Raw genomic sequence first — 24,635 nt, 5'->3', positions numbered from 1 at the left:
TACAAATCAAACAGGCGAAGGTGGAAGGGAAATATCGTACCCAAATTCAAAAAAAAAAAAAAAAAAAAAAAAAAAAATACAACAAACAGTGCAGGAAGGAGAAAGGGGAGAGGGCCCATCTGTAAGACAAAGACAGCAATATGATTGTGAGATATCATGACCAACCAACAAGCCGATCTGAGCTCATAGAATCAAAATCAGAAGGGATAAAACAAACGAAATTGCACAGAACTCACGTATTTTAAATACGTAGAACAGTGTGGAATAGACTCTGACCACAGAAAGATAACAAAATAAATTAAGACAAGGAAATAAAATATATGAACACCAAATGGTACCGGCTCCATGTGCCTTCCGCCTCACCAAAAAAGAAAGAAAGAAAGTAAAAGAAAAGGAATCAAGGAATCGCAGCAAAGTCCTGCATAGACTGTATATCGCCCAAAACCTCTTCAAACGCCTGCTTCACTGCCTCCGCAACCTCCACCCGATTCCACTCCCCACGCATCTTCCACACACAATCCATCAGACTCTTATTAACCTGCTCCAGTTGCTCCACAGAGAGCCCATTCGTCCTCTGCGTAAGAGTGTGATGCAGTGCTTCGAGTCGACGATCATCCACAATCAACTTTCCAGTATCAAATGTGTGCCGCTGATGTTGTTGAGCTCCCTCCGCATGCAGAAGTTCCTGTACACGCACTTGGCGGGGTGTGGTAGTCGTCCTTGGTCCAGAGCCGTCGAACGGTGGTATGTGTGGTTGCGTCCCCAGTTGCGAGAATTTACTGTTGTTGCTCTGTGATTGGCTGCCATTGACTAGGCTATGTTGCGAGTTCACAAAATCTAGGTTGCCTGCGAGGGGTGTTCCCCATGCGCCACTTTCTCCCTGCTGCGTATCGGGTAAAGGTTCATCCCCAGACAAGCGGTCAGGGTATAAATTCAGATCGGGATATTCATGTTTCGTTGAACCATCAATTGAGCTTTGGGTGTTCAGCTGGTTTGAATCCGAAGGGCCCGATTGTTTCTTGTCTGTAGTCGTCTGCGTAGTTGACGCATCGTTGGCGTAATCACCTGGCTGCGAACCAGGGGCCATTGGCGTCAATGTTCCCTTCTGCGACAAATTCGAGAGACCAGACTGTTGCCGAAGCTGTTGGGATGGTCCCGTGTAAGAGTGGGGTGGTCGTGGTTGTGCTGATGGCCCAAAAGAACTATTTTGCGTATTTTCACGCTCGCTTGGCTGCACGTCATCCGAATTTGACATTTGAACGTCGCCATCTGCACCGATAGATCCGTTGCTGGTGAGAGGTCGAGTCACGTCTTCATCCGCATCTTTGCTAGATTTATTTGGCCCGTACCCATTTGTAATCGTACTAGGGTGAGATGGTCGGGGAGGGGTGGCAGGCTCCCTCCGTAGAGGGAGACGACCATTTGAAAATGGTTCGCCCAGGACAACAGGGCCGGACGACTGGTTCGAATTCTCCGTATTTCCATGGGGAACATTCATTATTGGCGGAGGAGCCATGGCACCATCTGAGCCTGCAACCCGTTTCGCTTTTTCAAGAGCAACCCTCTCACGTTCGACTTCACGAAGGTAGACTTGTTCGCACTCAGCCACAAGTGGAGGATCCGATTGTTCAAGGTTCCCGATATCGACTTCAACATTCGAGAGTAACTCGTTTGCCTTCAACTGCCTATCCTGGTCACCAAGTTGCCGGGCATCTTTCGCAATCCTCTTGATATCGGCTAAAAAGTCCTTCGGCCGCTTATAATATCCATTCGACAACCGTTTCTCGATCGTGACGATATCCATGTTGTAGTAAAACTTGCCGGATACAGTTTCGCGCAAACCTGGTACACCGTGTTTGTCCACATCCTTTTCGAACGGACGGAAAGTAGTACGGTGTTCTAAGGGTACATCAGTCGTCACAACATTCGGATCCTCCTCCTCATACAGGTACATAATTTGTGCTTCGTCAATGACGCCAGCCCGAAATTTCTTATACTTCTTAATCTCGTCCATGATTGGTTGAATTCGAATTTTTAAAATATTCAAGGTTTGCCGATCCTTTTTCTTTTGCGCCTTTATCTCCTGCCTTGTTGGAGGTGCTGGTGGGGGTGGAGGAGCAAGGGGTGCTCGTTCTAATGTTTCGAGCTTACGCCTTTTCCTATTTTCCGAGTCAGGAAATTCTGGCGGAGCACTTTTAATATACTTTATCAAAGTATTAAAGAACTCATGTCGCCAGAGGCTTTCGGGTGCGTGAAGGTCAAATCGATTCTTTTTGGAAAAGCTGAAGAAATCACGCATCATCGTCGTATCGATATTGTCGCCATCATCTTCGAGGACACCAAGAAGTAACACAGGGTCTGTTGGGTGAAGCGAACGTAGTAAGCCGAGAAATGTTGCAATAACTGTTTGTCCCACAGTTTCGTACCAGGTTTGTACGTTGGGTATATAGATGACACTTGGTTTGTGTCGTTTCACCTCTGTAAACAGTTGAACTACACTAGCTTCAGGGGACCTCGTTGAGTCACTTATCAAGGTTGGAAGATCAAAGGCTTGTACATGCAGCCCCTCAAAGTGATGGAGCAGTGCTCCCGCAATATAGTGCTGTCCCATTCCTGGATTTCCTCGGATCAGCAATCTTGGCCGAAAGATACGTGAAGTCTCAAATTCTTGCTGCATCCGTTCCCTTTTGAACCCAACCGAATCCTCCGGCTCTTCAAACTGAGCCTCTTCCAGAGCCGTGAGCCTCTTCTTTTGAGGAAGAATCTCTGCAAGGATTTGTTTTATGTCGCGCAGCGGAACTCTTAGAAGTGGTTCAACAATGGAGGGCAAAGGCGATGCACCAGATGATGCGGACCTCTCCGATGAGGGTACCAGCTTTTTGAGTGATATCATAAAATCTTTCGGAGAAACCTCTATCTTCTTAGGGTCGATGAGGAGCTTCTCATTGGACCTGTATATTTGCGGATACCTTCGCTGCACGGCAGTTAAGGCTGCTTCCGTGCATAGAGCCCGTAGATCTGCACCACCATAGCCCTTAGTCAGCTCTGCCAATTCATCCTTGATTTCGTTAGGAAGGGGAGGATCCCATCCCCGCGTATGGATATCCAAAATCGCTCGCCGGGCTTCAGTATTAGGTAGAGGGAAGTAGAATTCGCGATCGAACCGCCCAGGACGTCGCAAGGCAGGATCTATAGAATCAGGTCGATTCGTTGCCCCTATGACAATAACCTGGCCTCGACCGTCCATACCGTCCATCAACGCAAGGAGAGTGGAAACAATAGATGCATGGATCTGTTCCTGCTTGCTCGATCGGACGGGCGCAAGGCCTGTATTTCAATTCTATCAGGTAATGATTCTCTCCGCAAGGGTACTTAATTGTCCATCAAAGAACTTACCATCAATTTCATCGAAAAAGATAATGCTAGGCTGCGTCTTGCGAGCTTCATCGAAAAGCAAACGGAGTTGCCTCTCCGCTTCACCGACCCATTTGCTGAGAGCATCCGCCCCCTTTCTCATATAAAAGGTTACCTTTCGGCCTTCTGAACTCACACTTGAGGCGAGAGCCCTAGCTAGAAGTGTTTTTCCGGTACCAGGAGGACCGTGAAACAAAACTCCACGAGGTGGAACGATATGAAACCGTTGGAAAATCTCCGGATAGAGCATAGGAAGTGCAACCATCTCCTTGAGTTGGTCAATATGACCTTGTAGGCCCCCCACGCTGTCAAAATTGACATTTGGATCGATACCCAGAGGGTCAGCGTCAGCCAGAGCTTGCCTATCCTTCACTTTCCCGAAATTCGCTGGAGTGCCTGACAAGCCAGGAGCATTGTCCGGTGCGAATGCATGGCCTGCAACATTGAACCCCGATGCAGGACCTGACGTAGGGGTCATCCCTGCCATCCCACCAACCATTGGTCTTTGGCCGGAATCGTCGTCGCTACTGTCGCTGTCCGCTCCACCTGCTGCACCAGTACCCGCTGGCCCCCCTAGGAGTGGCGGACGGCCTCCCGCGCCACCAAAGGGGCCATAAGTTGAAAAGAGAGTCCTCTGCCAGCCGCTCCCTCCTCCACGGCCGCGGCGGGAAGGAGAGCCGGAAGGTGCGTCTTCTTCTTCAATAGGCAAAGTAATCTCAGGTCGGATGATTCTATAGTCCACAGATTTCCGAGTGCGCCGTGGTTTATCTTCATAGATTATTTCATTTTGCACTCTCCGGCGGCGGCGTTCAGGCCTCAGCTCTGCAAGTTCTTCTGCGAGTTCACCTGCCTCCGACTCAACTCTTCCTTGGGAATGAGATTGTCGCTTTCTTAGCCTAGATCGACGGTCATTACTACTCTCATATACCTCCTCGATATTTTGTTGGCTGCCCTTGCGTGGTGAGGCGGCTGATGCTTCAGATTCAGATAAATCTTCATCATTAGCTTCGTCATCATTAGGTTCAAAATCACTGCCGTCGTCTTGTGGTTGTCGCGAATTTCGAGCCGTAGATTTGCGCGCCGAACGGCGAGTAGCTTGGCTTGCCCCTTCCACTGTTTCAAGTGCCATGTTCTGCTTCCGACTTGCCCGAGAATTTCTACTAGACCGTGGAGCATCCTCCTCCTCCTCCTCCTCCTCCTCTTCTTCGTCTTCATTTTCCCCGCCTTGGTCCGATTCAGGTATAATGCCTTCTTCACCCATTTCAACGTCTTTATCTTGGACGTTTTCTTCTGCTTCCGCTGAGGGTTGAATATTATCTGACGCAGCCACAGCTGGTGCGTCTTCCTCGAAATCTCCGTGTTGGTCACTTTCCATTATTTCAATCTGTGACGCCACCGGTTCAACAGGGACCTTATCACCATAATCTTCCTCATCGATGATACTTTTGGAGGGGGCACGGGCGGGCACAGCAGTACCCCTGCGTGTCCGTGGCAGGGCGTCGGGGCTGCGTGTGGCCTTACGTACTGTCTCCACGTGGCGTCCAGAACCCGTGAGAGCAACAATATCCTCAGTCTCATCATAGGTTCGGCGAGTAATTCGCCTATTCCCTTGATATTCGGTGAGTGTCGGATGTTCCTTGCTGGCGCTTCGACCCCTGGTGTTCCTAGTGGTGCGAGTATTGCTGGACTGGGCTGCGATGGGAAATTTCACCAGTAGTCGTTTTGTTGTTCTGCCTTTGTCATTATTTCGCGATTTACCCTTCATATCCCGCTCATCTGCCTCTTCTTCGTCCTCGTCCTCCTGCTCCTCCTCCTCCAAGTCCTCTTCATCATCATCGCTTGTAGACGAAAGCTGATAGTTGGCCTTTTTCGCAGCACGCCTTTTTATTGATCCTCGAGCGTTTCGCTCCAGGGTAGGGTCGTCCTCATCAAACTCAGATTCACCAGAAATGTCATCCTCGCTGGTGAGGATGTCGGACTCATCATCGTCATCATCATCTATCATCGAGTTTCTCCTCCGCCTTTTGGTAGGCCGTTTCTTTGATTTGGATTTGGCCGTAGCGGATTTTCGCGCAGGTCGCGGCCTGGTATCGCTGTAATCGCCATCATCGGAATCTGACTTCAACACGATCTCCTCCAAGGTGCGTTTCGAAACGCGAGGCATGATGTCCCACGCGTCCGGATACCGTAAGGGAGCCCTTTTTCCGAGCGCTAATATCAGCAACAGTAAACGTAGAACACCCGAACATTTGGGGTTCATTCCCTGCTATATGCCTCTAAAGATAGGAATAATTTCTTCGACCAACAATAAAAGAAAAAAATACGAAGTTGAAAGGTTCACGTACACGCAGTGCGGTAGAGTGTAAGGGTGGAGTGAGGTAGGAGCAAAGGGACGGAGAGTAGGAGAGCAATAGGTTCAGCCGGATGAAACAAACATTTACACTCCTCCCAAAGCTCGAACACTAAAGACGGAGTTCATCGACCAGAGCTGCCAGGGCTCTTCCTCGAGTCAGCGGAACAATTGGGGTACGGGGATCGATGCGATGATTGCAGTTTGAATGTCCTATGAGGTCCCGATGGTTCTAGCGGTCCTCGAACAGAGCAGAAGAAATTTATCGCCGTACAGCGGAAGTCGAAGAGGAAACTGGAATCAGAATATTCAGAGAAGTTTGCTGCAACGACTCTCCCTCTCTGTCTTCCTGCTCTCACGACGCTTGGAGCCTCCTTGGTGGTTTTGGGCTGCTTTTCCAAGGTTGCTTCATCCACTGGGACTAGTCCCAGCTAAGACTAGTGTTGCATGACTAATGGCACTCTAAGTCCTAACTCGGTTTAGCGCCATGTCTCCGGCTGCAGACTTCTGGTCGTTGAAGCCAAACAAACGGTCGATGCTTCTCTCCAGAAACTGGTCTGCGGCCCCGGTATTCCTTCATTTGCGTATCGGTCTTCAAGCACCAGATGCCACATTCACCTCAAACACAGCGGGGTTGCTGCAGAACACATATCTCCTTAGCTGACACGTTCCCGCGAACAGGATTTTGGTGGGTTTTCAGCCAGAATGCGACGGCCCCATTGCTCCCCTGGCACCACCTCAATTTTCATTGACAAATATATCCAGATAGAAAAAAAAAAAAAAATGCGGTGATCGACGTCACCCCTGGCGCTTAAAAACCAAGCTTATCGGCCCTTAGGTTTGTCACTCCGCACCTTCATCCTGCAAAATCGGGCGGTGTTTCGGGCCAGTACCGTCACGTGATACACAATCCATGAATCCTGCAATTGCTTTTCTACTTCCCAAGCATCTACTTGGTCTTGTCGGAAGAGGTTTCCATATCAGTTGAAGCTGAGAGTACTGTCGCAACTCCACAGTAGGCCCGACATTACCAAGGTACCCAATAATCTAAAAGCAAGGCGGCTTGTCGATATTAAATGAGGGTCATACCGGTCTCATCTGCTGCTTTCATTCTACGGTCCCAGTGTTGCATGCTATTAATATTGAAGATTTCCTCTATCTACAGACCACCCTTAAATCTACCCCAAGCAAGAACTTGTCCATGGATGCGTGATTCCAGAGTGCAGTCCAGATAAAGCGCTCCGGAAAACATACGGGGAGGCTAAGTGGAAGGTACTAATATTTGTGCAAATGTGGGCATTGAAGACTCCTTAACAGAGCCCATCTCAATATGGTGACTGGATGGCAACCAAGTCTCGAGGGAGCAGCTCAAAGTAGTTGCGACCTGCATAACGTATTTCTTCCAGATGTATTAAAGCTCCGCGAGAACCTGTCGCAATGAGCGGGCCGCTGGTAAGAACGGAGCATCTAGGTATCCTGTTGTTAAAGAACTTGAACCCATCAGCAACTCCTGCATCTTTGTTGGGGCTGCAACATCAATTTAATAAAGGGGATTCATAGTATAATGGGGAAAGCGACTCTCAGCGGATATTCTCGAGCTTTGTATCTCGATTTTACGAAACCTGGAAGCACCTTCAACAATTCGGGAAAATATTCCAATCACGTGAATATATTGGACAACCTTGGAAGTCTTGGCTCTTCCGCTCGATTTCCGCCAATGCTTTTTCCGCCCCGGTCCAGAGCCAACTCCGAGCGGATCTCTCAGCACATAAATGTTATATACCACTCATCCAGTCTAAACCAGATGGCGACAATGTTTCGCCCTTGGATCCCAAAAGCCGCTCGACTCCCATCACCATGTATTGTAAAGTATCCAGTCCCATCGTCGCTAACTCGGCGAACATTCACCTCTACGCCTTCACACCTCAACGATGATAGCACGCAACAATCCACAACCACCAATGCACCTTCAGCCCACGTAAGCCATTCGTTACCCTCAGTTTCTCTCTTGAGCTTTTATACACTGCTACTGTTTCCCCTCCCCTCCATTTTACTCCTTCCTTCTTGCTATTGTTTGTAGCTGACATCCTTGATAAACGCCTCGGCACGTGCTTAATACCATCGTTTGAAAGACAAGCATATACAAAAATTTCGGCCGGGCCTTTGCAAAAGTCTTTCTAGGTGGCGTGCTCACGTACCAGATTATCTATTGGGCATGGATGAGGCTGGAGGTTGATGAAGAGAAGGTGATGAAGAACAGTAAGTTTCCCATCAACCTCTCCTGATGTGCTACGTTACTTTTCATTTATTTATTTCTCAACTATATGTGCTTGAAAATCGGTGCTTCTGAAATTGGCCTCTCGCTCTTAATTGTTGTGAATAATATTCTTTTAAACAAAAGATGGATTCAGAGAAGACCGTTTTACTAATAGTTTGTTGCCTTTTCCTTTCTGAATAGGGGAAATAGCTGGGCTGGAAAGTAAGGCGCGGGAGTTATCGGCGACGCTGAAGAAGAATGCTGAGTGATTTGACTAAATGAGGGTAGCGGGAGTGACGGTTTATGGTATCCTAGATTTGCAGCGGAGGGTGTGTGTGCCGGCACTAGCTAATCACTAGCTAGTCTGTATATTATGCATGTACTTCTTAATCTTCTTTTCCTTTACTTTTTTCCTTCCCATTTTTTCTAGATTTCATATGATACTACTTGACGAGGCGATGATCGGTGTTGTGAGATCATGAAATGGTGGTGTCGAGATACCCATGGCTTCTACTTGGATGTAAAGGGCGAGGCTGATATTTGGGAATCGATTGTTATTATCAGCACGAAAAATTATATAGAATGCTACGTTGCAACTACCTTGCTGGTCAAATGAATTCGATCGACCTCTTCAATGTATTATATAGCCTCCTAGATCAGAAATATGTCTCTAGACACCTAAATTTATAACCTAGGTACTACTATCAGATATGGAAGGGATAGGAAAAAAATATTTTAAAAACATTTTACAAATATCCCAACCCTCCCTTCCCAATTGCCTCCAGATCAGCACGAATTTCCCATACATCTGCGCCCACTCTATTTGCAATCTCCGCCTTTCGCTGAGTGCCCAAATCAAGCCATCTTTTCACCAGGTCACCATCAACCATACCTCGTCCACCAATCCCGTCGCTCTCAACAGCTCGAAATGCGCGAGGATTAAGTCCACAAGGATGTTCGAGCGTATTGGTCAACTGGGATTGCAACGCTGAGAGGCGTCGATATGACGTTTCAGAAACTGGAGTGATGAGTGCGATAGACCCGGTTTCGGATGTCACAAGGACGTGATGAAGAGGCCCAGAGGAGTCAAGATCCATCATGTCCGGGTCGGCGTCTGGTCTTTGTGATGATGAAGTTGCTGTTCGAGGGAGTAAGGTCATGGTTGAAGCAAAATGGCCTGTTTGGAATGTGCTGCGGTGCAGTAACCTGTCGCCTTTGGAAGAACCAGGATCTGTTGGGACTGCTTGTTAGAATCATTTTCGTCAAATTAAAGGAAGGAAATAAAAATTTCACCTTCAGGGTCATACTGCAAAACATGTATGTTACAGTCATCATCAGCGACCAGTATATACAGGCGATTTCCATCAGGAAGGAAGTCAGCGGCCATCACTTGGAGGGTACCGTCATCCTTGCTGAAAAGAGACAGTTTGTATGGCTCCTCCTATAAATTTGTTGTTAGACATCCCTGCTGAATCGTTGTTTAGAATCTTGCAAACTCACGGAATACCCCGCAAACCAAAGGCCCTTCAAGGCGTCTCCCATGATGCACATGCCCGTACCCTTGAGCTCTTTAAGCACGTTAACATAGCATTGCATATCCATGAACGCCACCGGGAGAAGGCTCCCATCCTCTTTGAGGCCTCTGACTATGCATTTCTGGCCTTGAGCGGCAATCAAAGACCCTTGACCACCAATTCCAGAGAGAGATGTCACAGCTCCCTTAACTTCCTCCTTGGCGATCAACTTGAGCTTCCTGTTGGTCTCTGGTCGGTCAACCTCGGGAACGACCTCGATGACCTCGAAAATATAGATACAACCACGGGCGGCAATATCCTCTCCTTTCGTGAGTGCTGTACCTACTACGATCGTATCCTTACGTTCATGTGTAATTTCGGACACCTCAAGGTTTAAACATTTGACACACATTATACGCTCCGCAGTTCGCAAGTTATAACTGGACATCTGTTAACAGGAATACGTACATTAGCTCGAGATTCTCTTACCTATCAATAATAGACCATGTCCTTGGGGTTAGCAGTTTAACACTCCCTTTGTCGATCTGGGGGAGGAAGGATATCACTAAAGATTTCAATTAGGAATGACCACGTTTACATCAACATGATTGTATCATACCTTCGTTTCGCCATTCAGGATGGATTTCATCGTCTTCTGGTAGATTGAAGTCGACTTTTTGGTTGGTTCCGATGACGTATGTTTCGGATGAGGAGGAATATTCAACGGCATCCACTTGTTCACCGAGACCAATTTTTCGTGCAGCCCAGGAGCCGTCAAAATGAGTGTTCCTAGGAAATCGGCACATCCGCACAACATTCTGGGCAATGAATGTAAGCTACTTGTCCATAAGATTAGATGAACTAAAGATACTTACATCGGTATCGACATAGACGAACCCTTTCTCACATGCAGGTATATTAAAGCTGCTTAGAGAATGGACTGTTTTCCCCCTGAGGTTCATAACATGTGGAATGCTTGTGGAAGATTTTATTATGAAGCAAGGAGAATTACCAGGCATAAACACTGTTCGATAGCCGCAAACATCCCCTAAGACACGCAGTGGCTTCGATATCGCGGTGCAGTTCGCAGGATGTTTCCCCGCATTTGATTCGGAATGGGATTTGGGAAAATGATGATTGGCGATCTTCACAAACCGCAAACCAGAGAATTGCCTTTCAGTGGAAGAGGTGTAATGGTATGGCTCGTATAAGATGAGGTCACTATTGCTGGATCGCAACTAATTTTGTGAATTTGGTAAGTTTTAAAGCCGGATAGAAGGTTCTGTCTCAAAATAGGAGAACTCACGATTAAGTAAGGGGATCTGCTAACAGAATCGCCTAGATCCGCAACGAGTAACTCCGTTATGGTCTCGCGGTAGGTTACTCGTCTTGGGGGAGGTTCTGTTGAAAGTATTTGGGGCAATAGATCAATACTTTCCGTAGTAAACACTGGCTCCCTCGCGTTCGGAAGGTGGAATACCTTCAAATCTAATTAGCTTACTCTAATCCTAAGTTATCAATACGTGCAGCTACCTACGTAGAGTTTTGATTCAGAGCTAAGGAGGAATAAAAGGACGTTATCCGATTGTTTCATGTTGGGCGGCCCTTCATGTGACTTGAAAGATCGATATTTATCTTGGTAAAGCGATCCTGAAATCCATGTTGTTGAATTAATGATACCATCGGTTTCTGCCTCATCCAAGTCACCAGAATCATCCGCTTGAAGGAGCAGTATCGATTGGTCGTCGCGGATTATCAGAACATAGGGGTCGGCAAAACTTGTATGAACGACGGATTTTTCTTCGCTCATATCTTCATCCCACACAGGGAATATTTGAGCGAGCCCAAGGCCTAACCACGAGTTAATTATGCCATACGTGAAGTAAGGTCGCTTTCATATTAATCATGAGACAAAAACGAGGTGATTTCTTAATATCTCATTTTAGCCTAGTGGCTAATCATAAAAGTGGAAAAAAAAATCACATGAACTTACCACTATCATAGCTCCGTACTTCACCTTTGAGAACTTGCACCACTCTGGTCCCGCTAGCAAGTGTTCCAATGTCAATAGTGCGGTCTTCATTTGGGTTGAATTCAGGCGCCTTGGTCTCTTCTAGCCCTCCACTGCTCATTCTGTACACAACTGATTTCTCCTTGTCCAAGCCTTTGGACTTGGATAACAGGAGGTAGTGGTCATAGTTGCTACCAGGATTCAATGGAAGAGACCCACTTTGAGAAGGCAGCTTAGGGTCTTTAACATACACAGACCGTGCGCCATCCGTGTCTTTGATCATCAATGAATCGATGACAAAAGGATCTATTTCGCGCCTGAGAATTGCAAGACCGCCAGCTTTGCCATATCCCTGGGTCGTGACAAGCTCTAGATTTGCTAGTATGCTGGAGACAGGCTGGCGTTTATCCTTATCTCGCGGGCCAGGGGGTCGTCCTAAGGTCAGGTCTCTCATTGGACCTAGATTCCACAGGCGATCATGGATTCGAAAAATATAATCGTTGAGGCCTGTGCCGTTCACGGATACATAATCTCGGGCTTTAATTCCTGTTGTCATCGGGGTCGCATATAGGTCATCCTCATATGCATCATCGTCATCATCATCTTCCTCCTCGTCGTCGTCCTCGTCAGAGAGCTGGGCGATGTTGCCCTCGCCCGTTCGTTGTGCTCGTGGATCCTTCGTTCTAGCAGATGGACGTGACCATCCCATCAATACAGAGTCACCTTCCTCACTGCCGAAAAAGATTTTGCCTCTGCTAACTGGAACAGAGCAAGACGGCTTCGCCTTTAAGAGAGAGCTGCCTGCCTGGTCTGGGACCGGCCTCAGAGATATTCCAGATACCGATCGCCCGTCAAGTTTGAAACTGAGTACCGCCATTTTGCCATTGAGTAATACCAATAACATATCGCCATTTTCCGCTCCTAACTGTTCCACAATAGAATCTTCCAAGCGCATTTCCAAATCAGATTGATCAGCCATTGAGAAGCTAGATGCTTCTCTAGCGAATTCATTCACTCCCACGGCGTTAGTCTTGCCCGCTTGGTCGATATGGACTAGCTCATTCGATCCAATCAACAGCGCTCCTCCAACAGGCGGAGGCAACGGAACAACCTTGAATAAATCGTTTGGGAGGCGGGAAACTGAGAGCAAGGTAGTAGATGCGCGTTGCTCTAGATCTAGCGTGAAAACTGAGTAAAAGACTATATCTTTTCGATCATGTAGCAGAGCAGAGGATGTAGCCACTTGCGAATATAATATGCCAAATGTAGGTTCCCGATATTCGTATAAAAATGCTAGACTTATAGGGTGAAGCATTGAGGGTTCTAGCGCTGCTATTGGGAGAACGAAGGACGATGCATACGGAGTTTGGAATACTGGTCCATTGGACTTATTTGCCTCGTCCGTCTCTTCCGCCGTTTGATTGATATTCCTATGCTGTTCTTCAACATCCGAATCGAAGTCGTCCATAACCAGGTCATCGCCCACCTGGTGGAATGGCAAAATAGCCAAGTTCTTTTTGCCAAAATTGAGTACCGCGCATCTGCTGTTCGGATCAACTGTCAAATAACTGGGACAGCTGGCAAGATTCGGCGTCCAAGGGCTTATGTTTACATCATCCCGCTCGTAATAATGAATGGAAGTCGTAGAAATCTGATGTCTTTCAGGATCCCATTCAATGAGACTAAGTTTGGCGTTACGGGTTGCGACAAGAACAGCTTCTCCACCGCTTTTGGAGTCAAGTATTTTCACTCGACCCAAATCTGTAATGGTACCTGAGAGAGCATATTCAGCCACCAGCACTAATTTGGTGTACTGTGATCGAGTTTTCTCATCTGGCTGGCCAGGACCAGATCCGTAGACAACATTAACCAGATTAAACACCTGGAGGAGGGTAGTTTTTGCCACTATCAGATTGTTGGATGTTGCCGACAGGAAAGGAACGGACAGAGCATGCGTTACCCCTGAAGGGGGCAGCAGCTCGGTATAACATTGCATTCTCTCAACTCATCAAATTTTGGAATGGAGCTTGGAGAGCTAGACTCGCATTGCGAAGTCCAGACAGGAATATGCTATCGTACCATGGGAATTATTATTGCAACGGAAAAGAAACGCAACAATGAACAAGACAAGGCAATGGATGAGGTTCGGGAATTGTTGCTGGCTCTTCTGCGTCGAATAATATTGAAGCTCAAGGTTTGTCCACAAAATTTCCCAATTAGACTTAGCGACAACCATACTGGGGCTCTTCAAATCTGCTTTAAATCACATGATCAAACTTGTATCAGGTATGACGACAGAGCAACAACAACAACAACGCCCAAGATTTGATTGATATTCATCCCATGCATGTGTACTCTCAGGTTGTTGATAGATTTAGAGATGCGATTTTGTTGTCGCATTACCTCTCTACTTTCAATGAACTTCGCATTGAATTACCGTTCCTTCCAAATCACTGCACTCTCCGCGCCTTGCATGTAGCTAGGAATATTTGTCAATCCCCTGAGTGGATATCGCCGTCCTCAAGCTTCTAGACTACGTTTCGATATGGCACTACTACAATCTTCTTTGATATGGGTAGTATACGCGATCGTGTTTTTCCTCCTCGTCGCTGTATCATCCATTTTCATCTACATCTACCAAACCCCGAGTGAAAGGTCTACATACGTCACCACGGTTTGCATATTCACCCTCACAGCGCTACTAGCAACAGTTCTCTTACTGCCAGTCGATGTGGCTTTGGTATCTTCTACCACGTCGTCCAGGGAAGGACGACGAAAATCCTGGGCGACTCAGGATGAGGTCGACAAGATTACCTTCTCCTTAGCTGTGGCCTATTATTTTCTTTACTCCCTCGATGCGGTGCTTTGTCTGCTGGTGGTACCTTTCACCTACTTCTGGTACGAAGAATATGATGAAGTAGCAAGCGAGGACGGTTCTCAGACTTTCAGGAAAAGATTTTGGGGTGCCTTCAAATACACTGTGGCTTTTATTCTGTTGACGGTTATCCTATTTCTGGTTGGATTCTTCGTCCCCATTGGCCGAAGGAAGGACAAACCCAATCTTGATCTGGACTATTTCAGAAGGCTGCTCACAGAAAATCGTAAGTTCCTTCATTTTTCTATCAAAATTATAGCTATGATCCAATGTAATTTTGATTACATAGCATACTAAGGCTTCAAATTTCAGATGGAGAACGAGCTTTAACCTTTGCTCTCGGCTTGCTCATTACAATTGGTATTTTGGTGTATGTCTTGTATACATCTACCGGCCTAGCCTTACTACCTGTCACTATTATCAAGTCGGCCCCAGCCATTTCCAGCCCTACTCTCAGTGCGAACACAGCTTCACGGCTTGAAGAGAACATAGAACGCCAACGCCAACTAGAAGGTCGCTGCGGTGGAAATCCGGATCGCCTACCCTCGAAACAACGAAGGGAACTTGATTCTTTGGTGCGCCAAGCGCGGACCTTACGACGACGGCAGCGTCTGGCAGAAGAAGCTCGCCGGCCCAGCGGGAGCTGGCTCCTGAATGCGTGGTTTAAGTTGTCAGCTGTCTTCCGTCCACTTAAACTTCTCAGTGGTTTGCTTTTACTTGCTATTGCTATGTTGGTTTGGGTCTCCATGCTCCTAACTAGTATTGACAAGGCGATGAATTCTATCTGCAAACAGAATTGCGGTTATATCCTAGGAAAAACCAACATCCTCAACCCGATTAACTGGGTATTCGTCCATTCTTCCAAGGTCTTCCCGGTTGATTACATCCTCTTCGTATTCCTAGTACTCGTTTTCTTCTGCAGTTCCGTCGTTGGAATTGCAACGACAGGAATACGCTTTTTATGGGTCAGAATATTCCAGCTCCGCAAGGGCCACACGTCGCCGCAGGCGCTCCTTATCACAACGGTTATGCTGACTCTGATCACGCTCGCACTCAATTACTCGATCTCTATGGTAGTCGCTCCACAATATGCAACGTACGGCCCACAGACTTTCTGTGACCACCCACCTAAGCACCCCGGGGAACAGCCAGACTGTACCGGCCTGGAACCGCTTATCAAGCCTTGCTCTGAACTATCAGAAAACCCGACCGCCAAGGAAATTTGCACACCCACGGTCGTCAGCACATTTTTAAACCGTATCACTTTAAATTTCCCATTTTTCGGTATAGTCGACTTCTGGGCGCAGTTCTTCTTTCTTGGTAAGTGAATTTGTAACCTGAGCTGAACAGGCTGCTATCTTCACAAAACATCAACGAAATAGAATATTAAATGCCTAACCGACTAAACCTCTTCTATCTTATTGTTTAGGGCTCTCTCTCCTTGTTTTCCTCGTCACAATATTCCGAACACCGAAGTTAGACGAACAACAATTCGACGAAGACGCGGAAGCAGCAGAGGAAGAAGGACTGTTGGCAAGTACTGGGAGGAGATTTGGGGCCACGTGGGAAGATATAACGGGACGAGCGAGCAGATCGCCTCAAGTATCTGGCTCCGCTGGTCGGGGAACTCGTGAATGAACCGACCGGGGCGTGATGGAGAGAAAGAATACCTCATATAATTCATAAGTCGAGAAACTCGATGAATTTTTTTATGCCGCTTTCCTCGGATAGGTTTTATTGCATCTGTGTCTTTGGCAACTAGCTTGGGACTCGGGAGATGCGATGGGATGCTGGAAGCCTCATGTGGATTGTGGTTCCCGATATCCAAGTAGCAATGTACGGCTGGGAGATTTTTCAGTCAAGGGCGGTTCAAGGTTGGGTTGGAGAGGTTGGGTTGGAGGGCAAGTGGTGGGGTTGAAGGAATGTATTTTTGCTCACCGGTCCGGAGTTGGGTTATTCATTTCAAGTAATTGGCTAGCAACGTTATGAGGTACTCTTTGAAGAGATTTTCCACAAGGTATTTCCGGCTGCACCCGGGTATTGGTTGATCTCGTGCTTCGCTGATGGACCTCATAGGAGGTCTGCATTACTTCCAGAACTAACAGGGTTTCATACAACAAAGGAAATCAATCAACCTCTTGTACGAGAGTTTTATTTTAAATATGACGTTAACTTGTATATTATAATATTACTTGAGATTTTTACTAGTCAGAAATATCTATAAGAATATATACTTAATTTATAAGAAACTATAATCAATATAGGGCCGCTACTTTCTAGGATAAATATATAAGATGTAGTTATTAACTTACAGTCTCTCTATATAAAAGTAAAAAATTGTAAGGATTTATAATTATTTATAAATTATCTTGGTAAATTTTTATTTTGAAAGTGAAGAATTATGTCACATAATAAAATTCGAAATTCTACTCAAATAATGCCAACAAAAAGAAAAAAGAAAAATCAGGATTTATCCCTCTCAAACTTTTCCACCCGGTGAGCTCTCTCCTCTGCATCTCCTTCTTCCATGTGCACTTCTCGCCAACAACGGGAACAATACAACAACTCCGACTCACAATCAACGCATTTTATGCTCGCATCATCGCTGCAAATACAACACCAAAATGGCTTCAGGTTATCATTGATGTCCTTCCAGTGCCTGCCGCGCTGGCTGTTGGTGATATGGATAGGGTTATCGGCAGGCGTGAATATAGGGGCGGAGGGCAGGGTTGGACAGCTGGAATCGGCTATGGGCCGGGGTTCTTGAGGTGGCGGGGGCGGCAGTGCTGATGGAGTTGAAGGAAGATTTAGGAGTGATTGTAGGGAGACGGGTGTCTCTGTTATTGGTTCCGTATCTAACGCGGAGTGGTTCGTTGGCGCTGTTTCTAGCCCAGTCATTGAATTTTCCTTAGCAGCGCAACCGGATTGCTTTTCTGTCTCTGCTTGTTGGTGGTCCTCCACGCCCAGTTCATCAAGAATCCTTTGGAGACAATCATCTGCGTCTTTATCTTCCGAATTATGGCAGCTGTCGCTTTTTTTGGAGGGCCCTGACTGTGGTGGACATTCATGAGTACCTCTTAAGTCTTGATATTGGGAAGAAGAATTCATGACTTCTTTGGTTTTCTTGAGTAAATTGACAACATCGTCTTCGTTGTCTAGCTCCTGAGATTTTTCCCAAATCTTGTTTTGAAGGTCCGAAAGTAAATTTTCTATCTCATCCCCGGAGTTGATAAAGGGATCCAGATTGCCTTGCCGGAGCTCAGATGTCCCAAGCGAAACGGATGTATCAAGTCTCATGAATCGTGCAGACAAGCCATCGACTGGTTCGTCCACATCTATGTCCGATAGGCTAAATGGAAGACTACAAAGGGTTAATCAGAAATATTATTCTGCACCACTAAACTCCTGGAATGTTTACGAACGTTGTTTGTCCCAGTTGGACAGTAGATGGCTTCAGAGCATTTAAGCGTTCTAAAAGGGCTGCATCATCTTCAGATGGTTTACCCTCCATAATCCATATATCATGTATGATATACACCGGATATAGCATAGAAAGACGTTCAGCAAGTCAAAGCAGTTGCACAACCACTAAGAGTGGTCGGCGGAATGACGCAAGGCGGTGAGTACACAAATGGCAAAACCTTGGCGCAATACATGCGATTATGTCACCCAACCTACCACATCGGCTGGGAAGCCCTGCATTTAATCAAACTGGAGGAGAGCAAGTGCATTTTCAAAGGCTCTTACGACATTCGCATCTACAGGATGTTAGCATGTTTATTCTGTTTATCCAACAGCTATGGCCATACAGTGTTTCTTTTTCTCCTCCAATTTAGTTTCTGAGGTCTGTGCGAAACCCATTCGTGTTTTAAACCTAGCAGGAGGAAATAATAGATTAGCTTTTTATTTCTTTGTGGAAGTCAATTGGGACAGAGCCTGCCTTTTATATGCTCTATCTTCGTCACGGTATGCTGTCGTTTGTGACCATGCGGTGAACATCTGTCATATATCTTTAATGTCTCCTATGTCTGAAGGAATCATACAGCACCAACCTCAAGTAGTTCGGCAGTTTCTTTGTGTAGAGCCATTTCTACCTGGGATCGCTCGTCCATCGCGTTTGCAAACTCCTTCTGCAGTTGTTCCCAATCACAATCGCGAAGAGAGAGGGCCAATTTCTCATATTCATCGAATACTCCGTCCTCGGCTGCATCCTGAGGAATATGTTCTGCACTAGCTTCAAGATTTTGAGTAATGGAGCTCGCATTTGGAATTTCTTTCCCGCGTGCTGGATCCACAGTAACGGGGCGGGGTATTAGCGACGGTGAACTGCAATGCCCATTCGACATGGTGATATCTCGAGATCAAGAGCACCTCGTTTTCAGTCTCGCGTCACGACGCGTCTAGAGTGGCCAGACTGAGCCACGCCGCTTAGGTGCTAGTAGTATATCAATGACAACTTATAACTTCGTGTGCGTAACGTACCGCCTGCTACTCTTTCGAACCATCGACATGATCTCCCAATGTGACCTCGAGTAGTAGTTGTGCACGAGGCAGGAGTTTCCGTTACCGCTAGTGGTCGAACAATATCAATAGTGCAAACAGTGCAAACATTCGTCTGCCATCAGGTGACATCATCTAGATTGTCCGAGTACCTCTCGGCTCCTTCATCGACTTCGAGTCACCAAACAGAGTTTAAAATGCGCAGTTTGCGGGTTGGCTTCCTCTTGTTTCATTTATGGATCAGTTGGAGATAGATGGATCTTTTTAAATACCATATAAGTTGAGCTACTGGCCGTCGCTTCTCCGCCCAAATCATGAAAACCTAGTATCCATGAAATAACATCTGTGCTCATTCTAGCCGTCATTTCGACCGGCAGCAGTTCTAGCCTGTTGAGGGATATTGGAGGGAGTATGCGAGCTCGACTATATTTGTTGGACAGTTGTTTAATAAGCTTTAGGGAAATCTCCGGTTATGAACTGCTACGTATGTGATCGTGGGCCTAACTCCCAACTTGAGCTTCTGTGCCCGACGTGTACCCGTAACCAGCTTTATCCTCTTCGCTTTGATCACGCCAGGGTTTTATTAGAAAAGGAAGCTATCGGGAAAGAAATCGAAGCTGCAGTGGTGACTGAAAACACATACGATACTGAATCTGTGGAGAATGGGTGTCCAGGCGACCTGAGAGCTAAACAGCGCTCGTCTCGCTGGGCCATTCAAGCTGCCAAAAGTCGTGTTTCGCAGTCGACCGTGAGGACATCAGATATTTTCGACCGCATAACAACGTTAAGGGAGGAAATAAGAGAAGGGAAAGAAAACATAACCCATCGCAAGGCATTACTCAAGCAGCGACGATCGGATATGGAATCCGCTACATATCAAGTAACAGATCGACGAGCATCAATGTTGGCTACAGTGCAAGATAGCATAAAGAGAACCGAGCACTTATGGAATAGCTTGCATAATAAAACTGCACAATCTCGAGTTTTCCTGTGTCGCGAAGTTGCGAATCTTTATCGCTTACGCCAGAGGACGAGACGGAAAAATGGCGAGCTCATTGCCGTTTACACTATCGGAGGAGTTAGCATTGCGGATCTCAGAGACCTGAACAGTAAGCGTGCCGTAGAGTGGCATCTTTGTTGGCCAAATCACTAAGTCAAATGTACAGGCGCAAACCATCTTCTCATTACCACATCCCTTACCTACATCTCCCACCTCCTAGTCCTCGTTTCTCATTACCTCTCCCTACGGTTACCTGCAGAGATAACGCTGCCCCATCGAAATTACCCTCTACCCACTATATTTTCACCGTCATCTTCATATTTATCACAAGAAACAACATTTCCTGGCGCATCACCTTCTCAATCATCGTCTTCGAGTCCCACAGCTTCTCGGACTACGGATAGTAGACCATCTCCACGCCCACGGCCCCTTTATGTCAACAAATCTCTACCAAAACTTGCACATGAAGACCCTGCAACCTATGGGTTGTTCCTTGAAGGAGTTGCACTCCTGGCTTGGAACATTTATTGGCTTTGTCGTACTCAAGGATTACATGTTGGTGTTGATTCCTGGGAGGATGTATATGATATCGGTCGTAACCTATGGATGCTTCTCGTTGCCCAGCCGTCTCATGTGCCAGCGATAAGCAGAGTGCTATCAAACCGGGATAACCAGGCAAAACTTCACAGTTCGAATAAGGATGATTCCAAACCAACCCATCCCACGAAACAGATCCTCGCCAATGTTTGGTCATTATTCTCATGGAACGGCGCACTCATTCCTTGGAAGCGCAGAAGGGACGGAGTTTATGAGGAAGTGGAAACAGCCTTCAACAGCTAAGGTCGTTGACAAGCTGAAATCCGTTCTCCTGGGAGAAATGACGAGCGCAGAGTGGGAGTTACTCGACAAAACAGAATGGGAGGACGAATATTCCCAAAGGCATATTTTCCCCGAAGGAGAAGAGGAGCCCGCTCCGACGGCTACAAAATCCCCTTCAGGTGTGATGGATGGCGTTCTCAGTGACGCCGCAAGTTCTCTCGCAGCTAAACCGCTAGGCGATGATAACCATGGCAATGAGGACACGACAAATAACCACCGACTAAAAGGGACACGTGGATGGACCAAGTTAAAGAATAGATGAAAATTATCCCCCGAGTTTTGTAGAAATATTGATGTCGACCTATGTTAACTAGCACTTCAAGCATATCTGGGTACTTGGCCTCCATCGAAATAGCACTGGATGATATCTTCGTGCCAGGCCTATGGCAAACGCGTGCTATACGAAAAACCCTCATCTAACCTCTTCTTTGGTCTACATGGAATTGGACGTGGAAACGAAGTAGTAATGATAGCGTGGTTATCATTTTCAAGGTTTCCACCCAGTCCATTATTTCAAGCCCTGTCAAGCTACCTCTTGCTGCCTCTCTCGGCGCACTTCTCCACCCATCCTTTAGCAAAAAGACATCCAGTAGTACGACACTAGCATCTTGGTGATTCCTGGCACCTTCGATAGGTTGGAATAAGCAGCGGGAAGATAGAACACAGCGCTTCAGAGAAACCAGTTTTTTAAAGAAACTTTGGCGCGACCTCACCTAAAATCCCCCATATCACATGAGCTTTGTTTTATACATTTAAAGCGACCAGCCGTTTTGTGCGCAGAGGATCGGGTTCTTGGATCGATTACCTCGGGTCATCAAGAAGGGTCACGGGTCTCCTTTGTGGGCCAGTGTGAGGTTCTATCGGATGCGAATAATTTTGATATTATACCAAGGGATGGTTGAATCTATTTTTATATCACAAGCCGTTTACTTTCCCTTAACTGCTTTGTTTTAGACTTATTGAACACTTTTTCCAAGTTCGCCACATCTATTTATATTGGATATGGGTGTTTGTATACTAGTAGTGCAATAAATCATGATAAATAGGTTCTCGATTTATGATCCAGTGAAGTGAGAGAACGAATATTCGTCATTTCATTAGCTGAGCAGAGTTACTATTGACAGACAAATAGTAAATTGAATGATCACCTGTTTCCTTTCCTTTCCTTTCCCTTTAATTTTTCTTGTTTTCCCTGTTGAATATTATTTCATGTCCACCATATCAAACACATGAATATCGATAATGCACTATCAGTCCAACGTAGGAGGATAAATAAGCAAACCAACAACAGGGGCATTGCTGTATATATGTGTGTAGAAGTTTTGCTGAAGGAGTATGCATTCGCTTTTGCTTTGGTAGATATGTATGCGTGAACTCTTTGATGTATGTAACAGGACATACAGTACATGTGTATGAAGGTACGGCGCAACCTGCTTGAAACCTCAAGCTCCTTCATACGCATCTCCAACATTTTCAACCCTTTTTCAAGGAGATGCATGTCAGGGCCGATTTTGCGATGCGAACCTACACGTTGGCCAGGCACACAGACTAACATGGCTACCGAGCTGTCCGCCAGAGCCGTGGCAACTCAAGTAAGAGTGGAAGTGAAACGGGAGGTGCAGGCATACTGTAGAAGGCCAGAGAGTATCAACCTATGGATCAACTCAACGACTGTGTCCAGGCGATAACATTTCGTTCAGATATCAGTATTTCAGACCGGTGTGGGAAATACCCAGTCGGAGATAGCTGAGTGGGTTGAGAAAGCTGTCATATTTCATCATGGGCGTACGCTGTAAGCACCGGAACAAAAGCAGCCAATTTCACTCAGGGCAAATAGCAATCGAGGAATGGAGGTGACTGTCGAAAGTTTTGAAGGTGCATGCGGAAGGAGATGTCAGTCGGTTGCTAGCAGCGCCAATAATATTTTCGCCTTTCACAGCCACGCGAGAAAAAAGCAAAAAAGGAATCCAGGAACAACTTCTCGGCGATGCACTCAACACCAACGAGAATGCGGCCCGCAGATGTTTGGATGTTGTTACTCCCTGTGGATCAAGGCATTGATGAATTCCAACTTCGCCAACAGTGGGTTGGTGGCCAGCGAAACAGTTCGAAGCGCCACGATGATCTAACAGTTATATTATCTTTTGGATGTCAACGGCCAAACTTCCTAACCTCCTTCCTGCCTGACATGCTACGTGTTCTCTCCGTTCCAACACAAGTCCCCTCTCGTCGACCCGCAGCCTCTCGAACAATCGGGAGAATCTGAGCTGCAACTAAAAATACGGACAATGTTGCCGTGGACTTGTTGGAGGGATTTATTCAACCAAGCTGCTTGGCGAGTTAGTACGCCGTACGCTGTAGTTCACGGGACAAGGTTTACATCATGCAAGGGGCTGGGTATGCTGGCGCCAATCTGACGAAGGGGCTTTTCCAACCCAGTTGAAACCAAGCACATTCTGCCTAGTGGCAAGCGCTTGTCCAATCCACAGCGTCGGGCTCGGGCATGCTGTTCCTGATCAGGGATTGCATCGTGAAACCGCCAGAGGAAGTTATGTGGATTGCTCCCATAGTGCCCTCATCGACCCTCATCCGCCCTCATCGCTGTCGCCATCAAGGCTACAGAGCGATACTGCGAGATGAAAGTCCCAAGGTTAGGATCTTAGATTAGGTTAGATTAGAGTTAAAGGGGCTGGTAAAACCAAGATCTGGTTACCAGAGTGCACTAGTATGTCCTGCGGACGAAGATATTAGAGAAATTGCTGACGGTTTCCTGAAAGCCACTGGCAAGCCACTGCTGAATGGTTTCCAGCGCCATGACTGATCCGGTGAGAAGATAAAACCAAGGTATGCGTGGTGGATGGTGTGTTTTAGCATGCGAAAGTCGAGATAGGAAACTGAAAAATCAGAGACCGAAACAGAAACAACCTCGCCAAGCAAGAAGGAAGATCAGAATAAATAACTATCTCAACCGCGCAGAGATCTCTGTGAATTGCCAACTGCCCTCAATCATCATATCATGGATATAGACAACAAAATCACAGTGGTTTCACAGACCTCCTGGATGGCGGTTCCTCCTCAAATAACAAACCAGATATGGGCTCCCGGTGGATCACTTGTGCCTCATCCGCATTTGCATCCCCGCTCCAAGCCCGTCGACAAGTCCCAACAACGCATTCCTGTGCAACCGCCGTCAATGCTGCGTACAAAGTAGCCCGAAGATATATCATTTGCAACCCGACCAGCTCCCAACCAGCAACCCCCACTACAGCGTCTGAAGAACGACCCTCCCTGGCTGCGGTACAACAGAGCAGGAAGCCCCTCCAGAGAATACAATCAACAAGAAACACATGGTGAGAAATAAGGTTAGGATTATCTCTGACATGAGTCTCGGCCCTCCTCACGCGTCGTATTGCTTGGCCCGGCCAAGCAGCGAGGAATTAGGGGTGTGTTAGCGGGCTTCATGTTGGGTGGTGGATCGTGGTGGATGGAGATGGGGCTGGCTTCACCCAGCTTCATCCATGGATGATTCATGAGTCCCCTGTGCATCGTGGGCGCCTTGGTTTCCCGATTAAAACCACCTGGTGCGGCTTCGATCTCTCTCTTCTCTCTCTTATTTTTCTCCTGTTTTTGCTTTCTCTTCCTGTGCGTGGCTCCTTTTCTTCGTCGCTCCCTTTAAGGTCGTTGTTTTCCCGACGGATTCAGCACCAGCCATTCATTATTACTAGTATGTGTCGTTTTGATTGTTGCTGTTTGGAATTGGGATTAGTCTGATTATAGTTTGATTCACTCCGTGGATCCTTGACCCGGGGCATCTACGATATCAAAAGAAGACAAA

General features: G+C 46.7%; 7 protein-coding genes across 7 annotated transcripts; 3 read left to right on the top strand and 4 right to left on the bottom strand.

Moving 5' to 3' along the window:
• Positions 1-397: 397 nt before the first annotated feature.
• Positions 398-5,578, bottom strand: HCAG_00824 (conserved hypothetical protein; the record flags this gene model as incomplete). The annotated part of the gene is made up of 2 exons (XM_001543728.1): positions 398-3,327; positions 3,397-5,578. 2 exons carry the CDS (start codon positions 5,576-5,578, stop codon positions 398-400), a joined length of 5,112 nt encoding a protein of 1,703 aa, XP_001543778.1.
• Positions 5,579-7,328: 1,750 nt separating this feature from the next.
• HCAG_00823 (predicted protein) lies at positions 7,329-8,290 on the top strand (the record flags this gene model as incomplete). Its single annotated transcript, XM_001543727.1, has 3 exons — positions 7,329-7,742; positions 7,897-8,023; positions 8,232-8,290. The coding sequence occupies 3 exons, from the start codon at positions 7,329-7,331 to the stop codon at positions 8,288-8,290; spliced, it is 600 nt and encodes a 199-aa protein (XP_001543777.1).
• A 477-nt stretch (positions 8,291-8,767) lies between these two features.
• HCAG_00822 (conserved hypothetical protein) lies at positions 8,768-13,542 on the bottom strand (the record flags this gene model as incomplete). The annotated part of the gene is made up of 10 exons (XM_001543726.1): positions 8,768-9,252; positions 9,315-9,462; positions 9,522-9,975; positions 10,025-10,100; positions 10,155-10,353; positions 10,411-10,773; positions 10,842-11,015; positions 11,073-11,386; positions 11,529-12,532; positions 12,908-13,542. The coding sequence occupies 10 exons, from the start codon at positions 13,540-13,542 to the stop codon at positions 8,768-8,770; spliced, it is 3,852 nt and encodes a 1,283-aa protein (XP_001543776.1).
• Positions 13,543-14,091: 549 nt separating this feature from the next.
• On the top strand, positions 14,092-16,059 carry HCAG_00821 (conserved hypothetical protein; the record flags this gene model as incomplete). The annotated part of the gene is made up of 3 exons (XM_001543725.1): positions 14,092-14,647; positions 14,734-15,741; positions 15,851-16,059. The coding sequence occupies 3 exons, from the start codon at positions 14,092-14,094 to the stop codon at positions 16,057-16,059; spliced, it is 1,773 nt and encodes a 590-aa protein (XP_001543775.1).
• An 825-nt stretch (positions 16,060-16,884) lies between these two features.
• On the bottom strand, positions 16,885-17,932 carry HCAG_00820 (predicted protein; the record flags this gene model as incomplete). Its single annotated transcript, XM_001543724.1, has 2 exons — positions 16,885-17,770; positions 17,844-17,932. The coding sequence occupies 2 exons, from the start codon at positions 17,930-17,932 to the stop codon at positions 16,885-16,887; spliced, it is 975 nt and encodes a 324-aa protein (XP_001543774.1).
• Positions 17,933-18,289: 357 nt separating this feature from the next.
• HCAG_00819 (predicted protein) lies at positions 18,290-18,767 on the bottom strand (the record flags this gene model as incomplete). The annotated part of the gene is made up of 2 exons (XM_001543723.1): positions 18,290-18,295; positions 18,465-18,767. The coding sequence occupies 2 exons, from the start codon at positions 18,765-18,767 to the stop codon at positions 18,290-18,292; spliced, it is 309 nt and encodes a 102-aa protein (XP_001543773.1).
• Positions 18,768-19,332: 565 nt separating this feature from the next.
• Positions 19,333-21,062, top strand: HCAG_00818 (predicted protein; the record flags this gene model as incomplete). Its single annotated transcript, XM_001543722.1, has 4 exons — positions 19,333-19,405; positions 19,509-20,030; positions 20,088-20,670; positions 20,711-21,062. 4 exons carry the CDS (start codon positions 19,333-19,335, stop codon positions 21,060-21,062), a joined length of 1,530 nt encoding a protein of 509 aa, XP_001543772.1.
• Positions 21,063-24,635: the final 3,573 nt, after the last annotated feature.

The sequence above is a fragment of the Histoplasma capsulatum genome, genomic scaffold, assembly GCF_000149585.1.
Source record: "Histoplasma capsulatum NAm1 scaffold_1 genomic scaffold, whole genome shotgun sequence".
Classification (NCBI taxonomy): domain Eukaryota; kingdom Fungi; phylum Ascomycota; class Eurotiomycetes; order Onygenales; family Ajellomycetaceae; genus Histoplasma; species Histoplasma mississippiense.
This window is presented reverse-complemented; position numbering and strand designations above follow the sequence as displayed.